The 18,133-nt window shown below is 47.7% G+C and overlaps 2 protein-coding genes across 4 annotated transcripts in view; both read left to right on the top strand.

The window, feature by feature from the left end:
• Kpna6 (karyopherin subunit alpha 6) overlaps positions 1-6,873 on the top strand; it is a 31,733-nt gene extending 24,860 nt beyond the window's left edge. For both annotated transcript variants that reach the window (XM_021160246.2, XM_021160244.2), the window contains exons 12-14: positions 67-194; positions 1,520-1,698; positions 2,701-6,873. In XM_021160246.2, the coding sequence (XP_021015905.1) occupies positions 67-194; positions 1,520-1,698; positions 2,701-2,888 (495 nt within the window). In that variant the 3' untranslated portion in view covers positions 2,889-6,873. The remainder of the gene's footprint in view (positions 1-66; positions 195-1,519; positions 1,699-2,700) is intronic.
• Positions 6,874-9,815: 2,942 nt separating this feature from the next.
• The window catches only part of Txlna (taxilin alpha), a 15,249-nt gene continuing 6,931 nt past the window's right edge, over positions 9,816-18,133 (top strand). Inside the window, exons 1-5 of one of the 2 annotated variants that reach the window (XM_021160243.1) lie at positions 9,816-9,894; positions 10,456-10,627; positions 11,313-11,651; positions 13,390-13,481; positions 15,770-15,940. In XM_021160243.1, the coding sequence (XP_021015902.1) occupies positions 10,462-10,627; positions 11,313-11,651; positions 13,390-13,481; positions 15,770-15,940 (768 nt within the window). In that variant the 5' untranslated portion in view covers positions 9,816-9,894; positions 10,456-10,461. Of the gene's footprint in view, positions 9,895-9,929; positions 10,028-10,455; positions 10,628-11,312; positions 11,652-13,389; positions 13,482-15,769; positions 15,941-18,133 lie in introns of those variants that run through there. The other variant, XM_029475931.1, reaches the window with a different exon arrangement.

The following is an 18,133-nucleotide window of genomic DNA, read 5'->3' as shown; positions in this document are numbered from 1 at the left end:
ACTGCCTGATCCCTCTGCTTTTTCTCCTTAAACTGCTTCCATCCTCCTTCCTCATTTCTCTTTCAGGCTGTCATAGATGCAAATATCTTCCCTGTATTGATTGAAATCCTTCAGAAAGCAGAGTTCCGTACAAGGAAAGAAGCAGCATGGGCCATCACCAATGCCACATCAGGAGGAACCCCTGAGCAAATCAGGTGGGATCCTTTCCTAGCGTCTTAAATGAGAATGTGTGCTCGCTCTCCTGTGTTCGTGGTTTTCATGTGACTCTAAAAGGCTTTTGATGGGAAAAGTCTTTCCAAGTCTAACCATATTAAGGTTTAATTAGTAAGCTGCTAAGTGATCTTGGACTCTGGAATAAATTGCTGTGTTTTTTATGGTGATTTTTTTCTTGAGACAGAATCAAGATGGGCTGACCTATCCGACCTCTGCCTCCCAAGTGCTGAGTATAGATGATGTCTATACCCAGCTAAGTCTTGGATTTTTTTTTTTCTTTTTCTTTTTTGGTTTTTCTCTGTATAGCCCTGGCTGTCCTGGAACTCACTCCGTAGACCAGGCTGGCCTCGAACTCAGAAATCCACCTAACTCTGCCCCCCAAATGCTGGGATTAAAGGTGTGCGCCACCACGCCTGGCAAGTCTTGGGGATTTTTGTTTGTGTTTTGTTTTGATAAGATTAGGGCTCTCTGTGTATACTAAGTTCTCTTTGAGTTTGTGGTCCTCTTGCTTTAGCCTCTCAGGGGCTGAGAACATGTCTCAGCCTCCAGTTTGTATTTATGCCCCTTTATTCTGGGGTTCATCATCTGAACATTAAGAGGAACCAAGCAAGTTGGATGCGTCTTTCCCCTTGTTATAACCTACGAAAGGGAATAAAGTCTGTACGTACTGATGTCTCGGGAGAAAGGAAGAGCTATTGACTTAGACATTAAAGGGAAAACATAAGATGAACATGATGGTGTACCACTTAAGTCTGGGAACACTAGAGGCAGAGACAGGCAGATCTCTGAATTCAAAGTCAGCCAACTATGTAGTGAATCCCAGGCAAGCTAGGGCTACAAAGAGAAATCATGTTTAAAAGGGTGCCAGGGGTAGGGAGGAGGAGTAAATATAGCATTATATAGTAGGCCTTTTTAGATAAAAGAACAATATATAAAGGCCCAAGAATCAGAAATCTGAAGATCTGAAATTTAACCGCAAATTAATAACCTCAGTATGGAATATTCTGAGGAAGGGTCCAGATGGCAGACAGTCTGCACCACATTGAAGCTGTACTCAGAAGAAATGAGAACCTGAGGAATTTCTCAATGTGTGTAGCCAAGGTGACGACAATAGGACTCTGGGTTCATTAGGGAATAGATCAGTGGCAGAGACGGGGTAAAGTGAAGAAGGTAAAGCCTAGGTGGTTAACAGGAAGAGTGCCTTGTTGGGAGAATTGGTGTGCATGAGGGAGACGCACAGGTCAAAGCACCTGGTACACTTTGTGTTCTGCATTAATGTAGAGCGCATGTCCTCTCTGGTCCCCAGGTACCTGGTATCACTGGGCTGCATTAAGCCCCTGTGTGACTTGCTGACTGTAATGGATTCAAAAATTGTGCAAGTGGCCCTCAATGGACTAGAGAACATTCTTCGGCTTGGAGAGCAAGAAAGCAAGCGTAGTGGCTCAGGGGTCAATCCCTACTGTGGCCTCATCGAGGAAGCCTATGGTAGGTCCTCTCCCTGACCTCACCTGTCTGTTAATGGGGAAGATGTTGGAGCACATTCAATTGTTCTGTGAAACTTGGGACTACATTCATCCATTCATTTGTGTGCATATGCATGTATGAGTGTGAGTGTACATGATATGGCACATGTGGAATGAAGGTCAGAGGACAACCTGAAGAAGTCAGTTCTCTCCCTTCACCATGTTGGTTCCTAGGATTGAACTCAGGTTGTCTGATTTGGCAGAAATCACCTTAACCTGCTGAGTCATCTCACTAGCCCTTGAGTCTCTGCTTCTAAAACCAGTGATGAGTTCCTGTTGCAGCCAAGCTAGCCCAAGCACAGGGTTTCAGACTTTCCCTTGGGAGTAGCTGACTCGTACTGACTAGCTGGGTAGATAGAAGTAATGGTTATTATCACTACCGAGTTTCCCTGTCCCACCATCTCCTCCTCCCTCTGAGGAGCCATAGGTCAGTGCTGTTCTTATAGGCACCACCTACCTCAAAATGTATGCAAGGAGGAACAGGGTAAAATTTGGTTCTACTACCAGGAGCTAGAAGCTGCATTCCAACAGTCTCTCCTGGAAAAAACCCTGATTGCCTTGACCAACCCATCTCAGATGATTAGCTCAGATGTTAATTAGCTCACCATGATTAGCTCAGAGTTAGCTTGCAACAGAATTTGGTCTAGACCCTCTAGACAATCACATTGTGTATGTGTGTGTAGACCAGAGGTCAGCCTGAGCTATCACTCCTCACAGTAAGCTAGGTTAACAAGCCAACCAGAAAACAAACCCCAGCTGGTTTATCCCGACTATATCCTCTCCCCCCAACCCCCTGCTAGGGTTACAGGCCCCATTCCTTGCCTTGTGTCCTGGGGAGTGAACTCAGGTTTTCAGGGCAAGCACTTTACACAAGCCAGGGGTGGATATGTTCCCACTGCTTTTGTTTGGGAACTTGTACTTCAGGAAAGGAGAGGTACAGACCTGTTTTCTTCTTACACCGTAGGCTTGGATAAAATTGAGTTTCTTCAGAGCCACGAGAACCAGGAAATCTACCAGAAGGCCTTTGATCTCATTGAGCACTACTTTGGTGTAGAGGATGACGACAGCAGCCTGGCTCCTCAGGTGGATGAGACGCAACAGCAGTTCATCTTCCAGCAGCCTGAGGCCCCCATGGAGGGCTTCCAGCTATAATGTCTGCCTCCGGGGAGGGGGGGGCACGGGGAGCACCAGCAGCCAGCAGAGAGGAGCAGCCTTCTGGTGGGCAGGAGAGCAGCCACCCCACCAGCAGCCCCGCACACCTGCTGCCCCGAGACTGTGCTCTCGACCTGTTCATCCCCTTCCCTGGAGGGAGCGAGCGCCCTCTGGACAGACAGAACCATCTGAGGCTCACATTGGGTTTTGAGACAAGAAGGGGACGTGTGGGTTTCTCTTCCTTACACTATTTTGGCTGCACACATGTCTTTAACCCAGGAGCCCAGGGGTAGACAAAGGAGGACTGAGGTAATCAATTTGCACCTTTAAAATTTTTTTCTTTTATTTTCTTTAGTGGTGACTTCCTTCCCAATTATCTTTCTTCATCCATCCCAGTCCTCTGCCCTGACGTGTGTAACTCTTGGGTACTTGAGCAGATGGAATATTCCAGAGGTGGGAGGTGGGAGGGGAGGGGAGAAGTCCCAAACAAAGTGTTCTTGCTCTGACCCAATATTAATCTTGTATGCTTGGATTATTTAATTTTTTCTTTTGCACATTTTTCTTGTATTAAGGTTGTTCTTCCCAAAAAGCTGGATTTAGTAACCCAGCCACCAGCATCGTCTGGAAATAGAGGCTAATGGGGAGGCCCCCATGAGACAAAGGTCCCTCCCTCCCTCTAACCCTATGCCTAAGACCTCTTTAGTTTGGGAGGATTCCCCCCTCACTCTCCTGGAGCAAGTATACCAGTGGAGTGGAAGGGAGGGGCACAGGGCTTCTCCTGTGTAGCTACTGACCCTCTTTCCTACCCACCTCCTAAATGGTGCGACCCAACTTCATTTGTTTACTTGAAAATTCACCTCAGAGTTGAATGAACCTCTGAGGTGGCTGTGTTTTCTCCTGAGCTTGAGATGGGGGGCTGTGGTCCTTCCTTCTCCTGAGGAGAAAGTCCTTGCTCTGATGACCCCTAAGTTGCAGAGGAGGTTGGAGTTAGTGTCGTGTATTGGGATAGTCATGAATCCCTGCCTTTGGCCTTTCTTCTTCCTTCTGCCATAGCTGGATCATGTATATTTCACTTCCAATGGAGAGAATGGCAGAAAGCCCTGTTGTTTTTAACAGTCTGTATTAGTAGGTCAGTCTTAATTGGTTTTAGGAGGACAAACTGGATGCGAGTGGGATACTGTGAGGAAGACCAGAAAGACAAACAAGTTTCTGCTCACAGGACTGAACTCAGTCCTTATTTTCTCTGCCTGTATTCTGGGCCACCACTTGGGACCAACTCCCACTTCTAGAACCTTTATGAAGTAAATCAGCTGGGTCTGATTGTTCCCAGCCTGAAGGGAGCAAGGCCTGATGTAGTCTGCTGCTCTGTTCCTTGCTCCCAAGCCAAAAGCATCCTGCTTTCTCTAACTCACTGTTACCCACAATGAACCCTGTTGGCATCTCCCTTCTAAAGATCCTTGTACCTGGCTTGCATTTCCCTTTCTCCCTCTTTCACCCTCCCACCTCTCTCCCCCCTTCTCCTCTCTTCCCTCCCTCTCTCTCCCCCTCCCTCCCTCCCTCCTCCTTGAATAAAGACAGTTCAGTACCTCAGAGGCTGACCTGTTTTAAGGGGTTACACAGTACACTAAAACTGAGCTCTGAGAGCTGGGAGCTGGGTACAGTGTCAGCCAGGCCGACCACCTGTGGAGGTGGCAGCACAGTGCCCTGTTGTGGTGATCCCCCACACCCTTAGCTGCTCTCTAGAACAGCACTGTTCTTACTCCTGTTCCAACAGATCTCTCTGTGCTCCACATTTGCAGATCTAAAGTTGAGGTTCTTGCTGCTGGCCTCTGCCTTTCCATCTGCCGTCTCTCCTTTAGTTTTTAGTTGCTGCTTCAGATTCCTCTAAGAAAGGTAGTTCAGGGCAGGCAGTTGATACTGAAAAGTTCAACCAACATTGGACCACGATGGCGAGTGCCTTCCGGGAAGGCAAGGGGCTGGCCCTTTTGTTTTTAACCTGACTGAAACTGCTCCTAGTTCAAAGAAAAGTCCTCTGTGAAGCCATCATCGTCCTTATCTGAAGAGTAGAACCCCTGAACCTCTCAAGTGACAGGAACCTGGCCCTGGAGCCGGATCCTCAGCATGAGACACAAATGTCCTGCTTTCCTCGGCCCGTTTCCAATATCTCTGGCTTCAGAGCAGATCCTGTACCACATGGAAGAGGTTGGTTATCTAGGTGTCCCTCACAGTCTGCTCCTGGCCGACTGGCTTCAGTTTCCAGCCCTCCCCAGTGACTAAGGCCCTGGATGTTGGTTGTAGCCTTTTGGTATTACTGTATGAGTTCCAGCTTGCTTGGCACCATTGTTACCTGGGTCTGTGCACACAAGTGCTTCCGAGGAGCAAGTATTGGTAGCCTGGTTTGGGAGACCTTTTGGTGTCCCCTTTACCCGGGACCTTGTATCTACCGCTTCTCCTTCCTGCTGCCCCTGGGAGTCATCCCCAGAAGCCTATGTTCTGAAACTAACCGTGGGTTAGAGCTGCAGTGGGATTATAGCTGAGGGAGAGGAAAAGACGGTGCTTCCGCATGGAGTTTCTTTCTCTGAAACCAAGCCGGTACAAAGACACACTTCCCACACGGAGGAAGTGTGTTTCTGTCTGCCTGCAAAGCTAGCAGCTCACAGTTCTACATGCCCTGGAGGCCTCTGCTCTCTTTATCTAGACCCCAGCTCTTCTCTTCCAGGCTCACTCATTTTGGTATCCATCCTCTTGGGTATTTTTCAGGCATAGATTCTAACTTCTCAAAGGCAAAAAAAACGGAACTTCTCCAGGACCCTGCAGACCCAGGAAGGAGACAGGATAGTGACAAGCTTCCCTAGCAGGCTGGGGAAGTGTGCAAGGCTAGGTGCACTGAACCATAGATTCTGAGCAGTGGCAGCTTCAAGCCGCACTTCCCTGAGAGGTGGTAAGAGACAGGCTTCCTGGCACATTCTATACCAGTTTCGTCCAGTATTTTTTTTTTCTGTTTTATCTTTTGTATTCTTTTGTTAAGCCAACAAACTGAGAATTTGCCCCTGTAAGGATCCATGTGATAGATACTAGCTGCTCTTTGGCCAAAGGCCTTCATAGCTGACTCAATCTCCCAGTCTATCCCCTAGTCCCACCCCAGGATGCACAGCAAGGGAAGAAGCTAAGGTCAACGCCAACAAATCTGAGTGAAAACTTGTTTTCCTTCTGAGAGAGCATCTTGTCTGAAGCCTGAACTATGTGCAGGACCAAAGCTGGCTGTGAGAAAAGCAGCCACAAACCAGGGCGCCCTATTACCAGAGGGGAGTGCTCTTGTGACCGTGTCTTCAAGGGCTTGGGCTTACCTACCTGCTTGTAGGCCAGCCTGACTTCTGATGCTCACACTAGCACACAAAGCTGATGATGCCCACTCGCCCTGCACTCCTGTGGCTCTGACGTTAAGGTTTCTGTTTAGAGAAAAGAACTGTGTAGCGTGTGCAGGGAGCTGTGAAGGAGGACTGAGACTACCTGGAAACTGTCAGGGCTCACACCATGAACTCTCAGAAGCTGGGCAAGGGTGCTGGCTTTGTTAGCCGGCTTTTTTGGGAAATGTTTTTTTTGACCTGTTATATAAATGAAGTGGGTATGAGGTCTCAGCTACCCAGCAGATGGAGCATCGCCTAGGGACAGCTTGGGGTTTCCAGGTAAGAACCCTAGAAAGGTGGACTTAATCCTCACAGGTTTTGTTTTCCAAATTCATTTGCTTTTATTTTTCTAAGAACTGTAAACTCTATTTTTTCATGTTCTCAGGGCCCCTGGGTAGACAAACAAAGCTTGATTTCAGAGCAGAAATAGGCCAAGAAACCATGGCGTTGCGTGTGCTGAGTCCAGACAAATGATATTTATATACACGTCCAAATTTGAAGAGAAAATGTATTTCTTTAGGTTTCAAACACTGTAATAGATACAAAGCAAAAATAAAAACCTGTTGCAAAGTTGTAAATTGTCTTCTTTGGTTTGGAGTGACCCTGGACTGGGAAGTACACATGAGACCTGGGCTATAGATGGTAAAGTACTTGATTGGCATGCCTGACGCCCTGGATCCAACCCTGGGTATCACAGAAGCCAGACACTGCTTGTAGAGGGAGGGGGTCCAGAAATTCAGGGTCAGCCTGTCTGTATGAAACCCTATCTGAAAAACAAAGTGGTTATCTCTGCTGGTCAAGGCATTAGCATGTCTGTAGAATGACAGCTGTATCAGCTGTTGGGGGTTAGTCATTTCTTTGTATGTAGTAAACTTTAAGGTTTCCCGATCATAAAGTGCTGGAGCACACCCAGTCCCCAACAGGCATTCATTCTCACATCAACTTTTGCTATGTGAATTTGAAATCCACCACTCCCGTAAAGAAAAATACACAATCATCTACACAATGTGGAAGCCAGTATCCTATCAGTGCTGCTGTCAAATAGTAAGCAAGCTTTGGCTGTGTGAGACTGAGTTTTGGCCAACATGGTAAGACATGCCTAGGACCCCAGCACTTGCTGGGGGAGGCAGAGCCAGGAATGTCAGGAGCTCAATATTATTGGCTGCCCCAAAAAACAAAAACACCTAGTGAGTTTAAGACCAGCTTTGGCTACATAAGTTCCTATCTCAAGGCGGAGGTGGAGGAGGTGGGAGCTGCCAAGCAGTTGGTGGGGTTTTAATCCCAGCATACACTAGGCAGAGGCAGGCAGATCTGTTAGAGTTCAAGGTCTGCCTGGTCTACATAGTTCCCAGACAGAGCTATATAGACCCTGCCATAAAGGGGGTGGAGGGAGGAAGTTATGAGTTTGTACCTAGCAGTGGGAATGACAGCGATGCTGAAGCAGGGTGTGTGTGTGTTTCTCCAGCCAGGGTTGAGGCAGAACTGCTCCAGTTTAAAGGAGCTGAGCGACCTAACAGCCAACATGCATGGAAAGGCATTTGAAGGCCAGAGGCAGTGAGCCTGTTAGAGACAGAACTCTACTGTACTCTGTTCAGTGCTGGGATTACAGTCTCGCCCTGATGCAACCTAGTTTTTTGTAACCTGGGTGTTCATAAGTATTGCCTAAGACCATCAGAAAACAGACATTTTTTATTCAAAACAGTAGCAAAATTATAAAGTAGCAAGAGAAATAATTCTATGGTTGGAGGTCACCACAACATGAGGAACTGTATTAAAGGGCTGCAGCACTGGGAAGGTTTAGAACCACTGCTCCGAATATCTTTCCTCTTTGTATGGAATTTGGTAAAGACCTGATGTAGATGCTACCTCTTCAGAGATTTCCAAGTGTTAACTGAGAAGCCATCAGGGCAGTGGCTTCCAGGAACCTTTAATGCAAACCTTTCTGAGATTCAGTTCCCTCCGTAAACTGGTCAAGTGCTAATGCTTTCTTGTGTCAGCTTTGATCACTCCAGGTAAGTACTCTGTCACTGAGTTTATTATACAGTATTGTCTCTCAAAGTTACGTGTGAACAGACAGAACACTACTCGGAGTCTGTTTGGCAGACCTATTACAGAAAAATAGACATCATTTAAGAACCCTAAAACAAAGTCCACTTAGCACAATTTGCAACATGCTCTACCCCACAGCCTGACCCTAGCCTCTTGAGGCTGCAGCATTTAGCCAACAGTAATTTCAACACGTGAGTTTCTAGGACAGCCTGATCTACATAGAGAGTTCCAAGCCAGCCAGCTCTATAAAGCAAGACCTTATCAAACAAAACAAACTCCACACAACAAAAGAATTGAAATCACAATTGTGTTTGTTTTTTAATGTTCTGAGCCTACACTGGCACTGCAAATCATAATGAAGAACAAAGACGAGAAAAATCTTTTTAAAGCATTAACACGTGATACTTTGCAGAAAGTGGGGCAGGGGTGGTAGGGTGGGAGTTTTCCAACCTGCCTAAAGTCAAACTCCCTAGCTACAATCCCTTCCTGAGGGAGTAATTGCCAAGCTGGTGGGGTTAGAAGACGGGGCATAAATTGCCTCAGAGAACAGCTGTGGTGGTGGAGAATGGTTCCAACCGGTTTTGGTAGGCAGCTCTGAGTTAGAAGCCAGCATAGTCAAAGATTAAGTTCTAGGACACACTAGGCTACACAGAGAAACCCTGACTCAGGGGGCAAAGAAATATTTTAAAAAGATGGGTGCTGGTGTCAGGCTTCCAGCTTTGAATCTGCTATAACCACACAATATTGATGGAGCCTTAAACTATTTACCCTTTACCTAGTGGCCTTTGCCGTTAGTTCAAGCCCTGGGGAAGCAAAGACAGACTTGAGTTCAAAGCCAATTTAATCTACATAGGGAGTTCCAGGCCTGCCAAAGCCACATATAACGAAATGTTGTCTCTAACAAACATATAGTAAACAGTTTGTTTTACTTTAACTAGGCTTTTCTGTACTATAGTATATTTCACAGATCACTGAGTATTTTGTACTTAATCCGAGTAATTATGAGAATCAAGCTACTGGATACGAGGCAAGAACACGTTTGAATTATTATAAACCTTCTATTGTAATAGAGGGGAAAAGAATGCCAGGCAACATAACAAATTAGTTTACCTTTCTATCCCTCTTCCGAGTCCTCAGAGATCCTAGAAAGTCATACATGTTTATAAAGGACTAATGAACGAGTGTATGAAAAAAAGAAAAAAGAAAAAAAAGACCAGAATGCCAAAGTTTAAGGGCCAATCATAGCTTCAGCACCAGAAAAGAGGCTGACAAAAATCTCTAGACCAATGACATAATTTCGGACCCTTAGGGTATTTGGCTCCTACGCTTTTCAGTTGCATCTCGCGAGTTGTGCCGCGCCGCGAGGCATGAAGGGGCTCGTAGTTTTTCCACTCCCGCCTCCAAAGCCGCCTTGACTTCTTTTTTCCCAGCAAGCTCCGCGCCCGCGTTTGCTGTTGATTGGCTGCGGCAGGAGAGGGCGGTCCTGCTGGCAGCAGTTACCTAGGTTTCCGGTGCTCGGCCGGAGAGGAGGACGCCGCCGGACGTTCGTGGTAAGTGAAGTATGTCTATGGGCTGTACGTGGGACGAGCTCTTCAGAGGGTCTGTGGCCCAGGACGCGTTGGCCGAGGAGGAACAACTAATTCGGGAGGTCGGGGGGGACGGCGGCCTGCCCCAGTGTTGCGCGTGCGTACTCTGGGTCTAGAGGGCGCGTGGGGTGTGGGTGGCTTCTGTGCGCGCGCGCGCAGGGGTCCCACGTGGGACCTGGTGGGGCGGGGAGCCGATCGGGACTGGAGCATCCCGCCACGTCAGTCTGCGGCTCTGAGCCAATCCCGCGCTCCGGCTGCCGAGAGGGAGCCGTGTGGTGCCGAGAAGTGGCATTCGGGAGAAAGGAGGCCTCTTCCTTCCCTCACTCACTCAGGGGCAGCTTCTCGGAAACCTTGCATGGGACCGTGAGATCCCGGGCGAAGGCCGACTGGTCTGTTTGAAGCTTCGAGCGTCAGATTTGGGGATTTCTTATCTAGGTTGTGAAGAAGAATTTTGAAGTCTAGAAAAAAAAAAAAAAAAAAAGCAACTGGGTCCTTAAAGGATCTGCCCCGTTTCTGGCCTTGCAGATCACAATGAAGAACCAAGACAAAAAGAATGGGCCTGCCAAACACTCCAACTCGAAGGGCAGCCCGGGGCAACGGGAAGCAGGACCGGAGGGAGCCCATGGACGACCCAGACAGACAGCTCCTGGGGCGGAAGCCGAAGGTTCCACAAGCCAGGCTCCTGGGAAGACCGAGGGTGTGTGCCAGCTCTGCTTTTCCAGTGGGCAGAGGGAGGAGTTTGTGGTATTGGTCTGTCTTCTGAGGCCAGTGTTTAACCAAGAAGAAGGAACTATAGAATGAAACAGAATGAATGCCCATTCTGTGTGATCCTTTTGTTTCCTGGGGAGAAGGTGAACCTTCCCACTCTTAGCCCTGGGACGCAACCTTGGGAGCATGCTCTGACTGGTTTAAACCAAGACAGTCAAATGAAGCACCCCGTGAGCAAAGTCATATTCCCAGAGAACACTTGTCAGGGGTGGGTAATTGTCCTTCACGAAGTGCAGCTTCTGCCACATGCCAACTGCCCCTCACGCAGGGGTGCTTTACACAGTTGGCTTTTATAACAAGTATGTTTGGGTGTTAGAAATACTTGTTTTATAACTAAACAAACTTAGGGTTTAAAAATTTTTAAATTGAGGCCAGGCATAGTGTCCCTCACCTTTGTCCACAGAACTCAGGAGGCAGAGGCAGACAGATCTCTGAGTTTGTGATCAGCCTGCATACTGAGTTCCAAGACAGCTAGAGAGAGCCTAACTCAACCGAATAAATAAATAAAACATCATTTAACCCACACTAGTGCGTTTATCTGGGCTTAAAGAAGATCCAAGCGAGTGGTATGACCACTGAACTTTAATCCTATGTCTTCATCTTTCCTGCTGTAGGGGCTCGAGCTAAAGCAGCTCAGCCTGGGGCCCTCTGTGACGTCTCTGAGGAGCTGAGCCGGCAGTTGGAAGACATCCTGAGTACATACTGTGTGGACAACAATCAGGGAGGCCCAGCTGAGGAGGGAGCACAGGGTGAGCCCACTGAGCCAGAAGACACAGAGAAGTCCCGAACCTATGCAGCCAGGAATGGGGAGCCTGAACCAGGCATTCCAGTTGTCAACGGCGAGAAGGAAACCTCTAAGGGGGAGCCTGGAACAGAGGAGATCCGAGCGAGTGATGAGGTTGGAGACCGAGACCATCGGAGGTCACAGGAGAAGAAGAAAGCCAAGGGCCTAGGTGAGGGGGGAGCTATTGGTGAGGGGAGGGAGTTAACACCTGTCATCTCATGGGCTAACTTGCTCTGTCAGAACTCAAAAGAATCTGCTTTTCAAGACAGTATGTGTGTCATCCCCCCTTGCCCCCCGCCCGGGTTTACTCAAAGATGGGGTCCTAGCATTGAGCTGTTAGATCACTACTTGTGCAAAGACTCCTGGCCTTGGGAAGTGGAGGCCTGAGTGCTTGTAAGCACCACTTTTAGCCGCTGCTTGACTTTGGGCATGTTTATTCTCCACTCCTGAGTCTTAGTTTCCCTGTTTCTATAGCAATAGAATTAGGCTACACCAAGGTTGAGATATCAAATATCAGCATGAACCAGGTAAGCCACAGACCTCTTCAGAATCATCAAGAAGGGGCCTTCTTGATCGGAAAAATTGACTCCTACCTGGTTAGTCCCCACTCTCATCTGACCAGCTGAATAATTGGCAGCCAAAATAATAGAAACCAAGCAAAGTCATTCACTGGTGAGGTTTGCCATCTCCATGCCAATCTCATGGGCCTCCAGGACTGACAGTTCAGGAACCTGCTCTGTGCTGACTGAGTACAGTGGAACCCAAGGGAGACAATTGTAAGGCTTCCTGGCTGAGGTAGGGGCAATCAGGCGTGACGGCGTACACCTTTAATCACAGCACTTGAGAAGCAGGGGCAAGTAGATCTCTTGAGTGCCGGATCAGCCAGCTGCATAATGAAACCTTATCTCAAACGAATAAAAACAGAGTAATGGCAGTCCTTTGACAGGGGTGGTGGGATAATATGAAAATATGAACTTAGAATCTAATGGGAACCAATGTGGTAGTGTATGCCTCTAACGACAAAGGCAGGAAGGCTGAGTTCAAAGGCAACTTGGACTACATAGCAAGACCCTCTCTCTCATCTCTCTCTAGTACTGTCAACACGTCACTGGTCCTTCTTCCTCATTTTGTCATCTGTCTTAAAGACGGATTTCTTGCCCTTTTTTTTCCCAAGTCACGGGGTCACATGTGAAAGAGATGCATCTTAAGCATAACTGTGGGTGGGGCTGGAGAGATGGCTAAGAGCACTGACTGCTCTGCCAGAGGTCCTGAGTTCAATTCCCAGCAACCACATGGTGGCTCACAACCATCTGTAATGGGATCTGATGGCCTCTTCTGCTGTGTCTGGAAAAAGTGACAGTGTACTCAAATAAAATAAATCTTTTTTATTTTTGGTTTTTCAAGACAGGGTATCTCTGTGTAGCCCTGGCTTTCCTGGAACTCACTCTGTAGACTATGCTGGCCTCGAACTCAGAAATCCGCCTGCCTCTGCCTTCCTAGTGCTGGGATTAAAGGCATGCGCCACCACTGTCTGGCTAAATAAATCTTTAAACATAACTGTGTAGCTATGTCTCGTGACAGGAGTTTGGCTAATTTCTCAAGGGACATCAGACAGTAGCCCTGGGCTTACATTTCTCCTGTTTATAATGTCTTCAAACAGGTTCTCCTCTCCCTGGCAGTGCTTACCAAAGAGACTGCTCTGTTCATTTCATGAGCATTTGTTAGTAGTAACACTGCAGATACCACTTAGGCTGCAGTGGGAATGTGCATTGAAGCGGCAGGATTGGCCACAATTCTTTATGAAGTACTAGTGTCACAGGAAAACCGCCTTAGCACTCAGAAGTGTAGGCTTGGGCGTAGAGGGAACCCTCAGGAAGGGTGTGTGCTTTACCCCCTGTGCTTTTCAGGGAAGGAGATCACTCTCCTGATGCAGACACTGAACACGCTGAGTACTCCAGAGGAGAAGCTGGCTGCACTGTGCAAGAAGTATGCTGAGCTGGTCAGTCCCTCCCCTTTCCTCCTTTCATACCCTCCCTCCCTTTGGAAAGTCAGCAGGCTACCTGGGGTAGGAGCTAGGGTGCAGGAACACATATTGGCTTAATTTCTGTTAACTTTTTTTTTTAATTCTCCCACTGCTATCTGTTAAATGAGAAATTAGTTTCCAGTCAGTAAGAAGAGAAACTTTATTAGTAAATTTCCCAATGATTTCAGGTAGTAGAATTCTGGCATTGGTCCCAGATATTGTGTAGTTATATCTTGATGTGTTCGTACTTGCATCTCCCCAGGATGCTCTGCCTCCTGATTTGCCGTCTTTGGGGTGGCTCTTGTTCCTTTACCTCCTTAGCTCTCAGTCCTGAGTGAAGTGAAAGTTAGCTCTAGGAGCTGATCTTGAGACGAGGTAATGACCTCCATGTTGGATCATGGGAAATACCAAGGCATGGTGTGTCCATTAATTCCTGGAGGATCAGGAATTCAAGGCCAGCCCGGACTACAGGGTCTTGTCTTGGAAATGAACAGGAGTAGAGGAGGGGCTGGTCAGGTGGCTCAGTGTTTACAAACAGTGACTGCTCTTCCAGAGGCCCTGGGTTTGATTCTAAGCATCCACATGGTAGCTCACAACCATCTTTAACTATAGTTCCGAGCACTCTGAAGTCCTCTTCTAGACTCTGCAAGTATCAGGCCCACAAGTATAATGTAGACATAGATGCAGGCAAACCACAAAGAAACATTAAGTAAAATTAAAAGAAATACAGAGCCTAGTAGAGAGGTATACACCTTCGATCCCCGCACTTGGGAGGCAGAGGCAGGTGGATCTTTTGAGTTGAAGGCCAGTCTGGTCTACAGAGTGAATTGACATAGTGAGTTCCAGAAAGAAAAACAAAAGATAAAGTCCATTTTGGAAGGCTTTAACTAGGAGAATGCTGATGCTACAAGGAAGGAGGAATTGAGCTCCTGGGGTAACATTCTGAATATAGGAGGGGGCTAAGGCCTAATGTACAAGGAGGGAGGCTCCACCAGTCTGTACCTGTCTGTAAGTGAAGAAGACAAGTACAGTCAGAAGATGGGTGGGAGCTTGTGCTGGTAGTCCCCTGGTTTCTTCTGGGTTTCCAGGGAAACGAGACTAATAACAAGATCTGGGGTGGGAAGATATAAAGAGGAGATGAGCGGTTGTCTCAGAAGGGGTGTGTATGGTTGGAGAAAGTGGTGGCCTTTGTTTCTGGGCAGAAGGGAGTCTTCCAAGGATTGGTATAAGGAAGACTTCTTTAAACGGGGCTGCTTCGGTACTTGTGCAGCAGAAGAGGAAGGGGCTTTACTGGGATAAAAGGATAAGCCAGGGTAGAAGGTAAGTCAGGAGAAAAGAATGAAGGCTCAGTAGTTGCAAGTCTAGTAGGATGAGAGATGGAGAACCATAAATACTGATAGGCATTTAAAGAAGTGGTGACGGTCCTGGCGTGGAGTGATAGGCCACTGCTGCTCAGGACAGCAGCTTCACCTTAGCTGATATATGGCTAGTCTGATTTGGATCTGCTAAGCTATAAGAACTGCATCAGCCTTTAAAGACCTAAGATTAAAATGTAAAATATGCTGGGCAGTGGTGGCACATGCCTTTAATCCCAGCACTTGGGAGGCAGAGGCAGGCAGATTTCTGAGTTCAAGGCCAGCCTGGTCTACAGAGTGAGTTCCAGGGCAGCTGGGGCTATACAGTGAAACCCTGTCTTGAAAAAACTTAAAAAAAAAAAAAGTAGTAGTTGTAGCCAGGTAGTGGTGACACACCTTTAATCCCAGCTCTCGGGAGGAGAGGCACAACAGGATTTCTGTGAGTTCAAGGATAGTGAGGGCTACACAAAGAAACCTCGTCTTCAACACCTCCCTCCCACCCCCAAATCAAAGAGTAGCAGTTGTTGGGAAAAGCAGTGTCTTGAGAAAGGAGTGTGGTGCTGACAGGCTCTGAATTGGTAGCATATACATTAGTTGTCTGATAGGATGTAGGTATCCAACAGACTGACTGGACCATGGGCTCATCCAGTGGAGTCAACTGGGATAGGGGCTGGGATCTGATGGCGGACTTCATTAGTCTTGGTCATTATTCATTATTATTTCCCCAAGAAACCTTTGGTTAGCCTGCGCAGTTTCTGGGAGGAGCATGAGAAGGTCCAGTGCTTTTGGTATGTGAGCAGGCTCTTGTTGGAGCTGTTGTGACTGGAGTGGGCGTGAATAGTGGTTAGCTTAGGAATCTCTAGAGCTGTGTAACGGTGCCCTGCAGACACTTACACCTCCTGTTCTCAGCTGGAAGAGCATCGGAACTCGCAGAAGCAGATGAAGCTCCTGCAGAAGAAGCAGAGCCAGCTCGTGCAGGAGAAGGACCATCTTCGAGGGGAACACAGCAAGGCTGTCCTGGCCCGAAGCAAGCTTGAGAGTCTGTGCCGGGAGCTGCAGCGGCACAACCGGTCCCTGAAGGTAGGCCCGTCAGTATCCATTGGGACTTGTGGGCAGCTGCGGCTATGCTATACAGTGAGTTCTGGGCCAGCTTGGATTACATAGGAAGATTTACTATAGAGGAAGCAACAGCAGCAGCTTAGGTTTAGCTCAGTCCCAGGTCCACCAAAGAACAGCTGTGCCTACCTTGCCTGGCGTGCAGGAAGCACCAGATACGCCAGCCAGGGTCAGCTCCCTCTGCAAACTTCAGCTTCCTAAAACCACAGAGATTGTTTGTCCTGACTCCCAGTGTAGAAGCTCTCATCCATGAGTAGGGGGACCTGATGGCTTTTCAGATCTGCGCTGAGGGGGGCAGTAGCAGGGTGTGGCAGGAGGGTGTGGGACAGCAGAGCTGCTCAAGAGCACACCCCTGAGTCCTAAGCCTTTTCAGCAGACCTTGGGCATCACAGTAGGCTCCAGAGTCCCCTGCCAAGTAAACCTTTATGGGACCTCAGGATGCAAGGTGGGGAGATGGATCAACCAAGAGCATGCTTCCCACTGCCAGCATAAGACCTGGAATCTGGATCCCCATCACCCGGTGACAGAGCTGGGCTAAGTAGTGCACCTCAGTGAAGCATGGAGGACTAAGAGACGGCTGACTAGTAACCCAGTAGTCTTCCAGAGGACTCCATTACTGTTCGGCTGTCCGCAAGCCATCTTGAGGGGCTCTGATACTCTAATCTGACTTCTGGACACCTGCATACGTGTGACATACATTCACAGAGACACATAGATATACAGAAATTTTAAAGAGCTTAAACTGGGCGGGGTGGCGCATGCCTTTAATCTCAGCACTCGGGAGGCAGAGGCAGGCGGATTTCTGAATTCGAGGCCAGCCTGGTCTACAGAGTGAGTTCTAGGACAGCCAGGACTACACAGAGAAACCCTGTCTCTAAATAAATAAATAAATAAATAAGCTTAAAACAAAACCAACAAGAAGTGGGTGTCAGGCAGACAGATAACCCAGTGGTTAGAGCAGAGGCCGCTTTTCTAGAGGAGCCGCTTCAGTGCCCACCTCACACATGGTAGGTCACAACTGTCTAACTCCAGTGGCAGGAGGTCCATGACTCTCTTTAAAAAGTAAAAACTTCTCGTGAATTCCAGGACAGCCAGGCTCGAAAAACCAAAATACATACATACATACATACATACATACTAAGGTAAAGAAAGCTTGGTGATGGCACCTGACCTCTGGCCTCTCTGTGCACACATGAGCAGTACTATTTATTTATCTATCTATCTATCTATTTATTTTGGTTTTTCGAGACAGGGTTTCTCTGTGTAGCCCTGGCTGTACTGGAACTCACTCTGTAGACCAGGCTGGCCTCGAACTCAGAAATCCGCCTGCCTGTGCTTCCCAAGTGCTGGGATTAAAGGCATGCTCTACCACTGCCTGGCATGTGCAGTACTCTTAACAAGCTTCCTCAGCTAGAGACGTGGCCTAGCTGTTCTTCCAGAGGTCCTGAGTTCAATTCCCAACAATCACATGGTGGCCCTTCTAGTATGCAGGAAGACAGTGTACTCATATACATAAAATAAATATACATACATAAGGTGAATACATCTTCTAAAAAAACACTGTGGTGTACAGACATACATAGGGCCAAGATACTCATACATAAAATAAATCTTTAACAAACTTAAAAACTGGGGCTGGCGAGATGGCTCAGTGGGTAAGAGCAATGACTGCTTTTCTGAAGGTCCTGAGTTCAAATCCCAGCAACCACATGCTGGCTCACAGCCATCTGTAATCTGTAACAAGATATGATGCCCTCTTCTGGGGTGTCTGAAAACAGCTACAGTGTACTTACCCATAACAATAAATAAATCTCTTTTTTGGTTTTTGTTTTTGTTTCTTGAGACAGGGTTTCTCTGGCTGTACGGGAATTACTTTGTAGACCAGGCTGGCCTCGAACTCAGAAATCCGCCTGCCTCTGCCTCCCGAGTGCTGGGATCAAAGGCATGCGCCACCCCGCCCACTTTAAGCGCTTTAAAATTTCTGTATATCTATGTGTCTCACCCGGCTATAATCTTTAAAAAAAAAACAACAAAAAAAAAAGCCTTAAAAACCAAAAATAGGGCTGGTGAGATGGCTCAGTGGGTAAGAGCACCCGACTGCTCTTTCGAAGGTCCAGAGTTCAAATCCCAGCAACCACATGGTGGCTCACAACCATC

The sequence above is a fragment of the Mus caroli genome, chromosome 4, assembly GCF_900094665.2.
Source record: "Mus caroli chromosome 4, CAROLI_EIJ_v1.1, whole genome shotgun sequence".
Lineage (NCBI taxonomy): Eukaryota > Metazoa > Chordata > Mammalia > Rodentia > Muridae > Mus > Mus caroli.
Note: the sequence above shows the minus strand (reverse complement) of the source record. Positions and strands in the feature narration are given on the sequence as shown.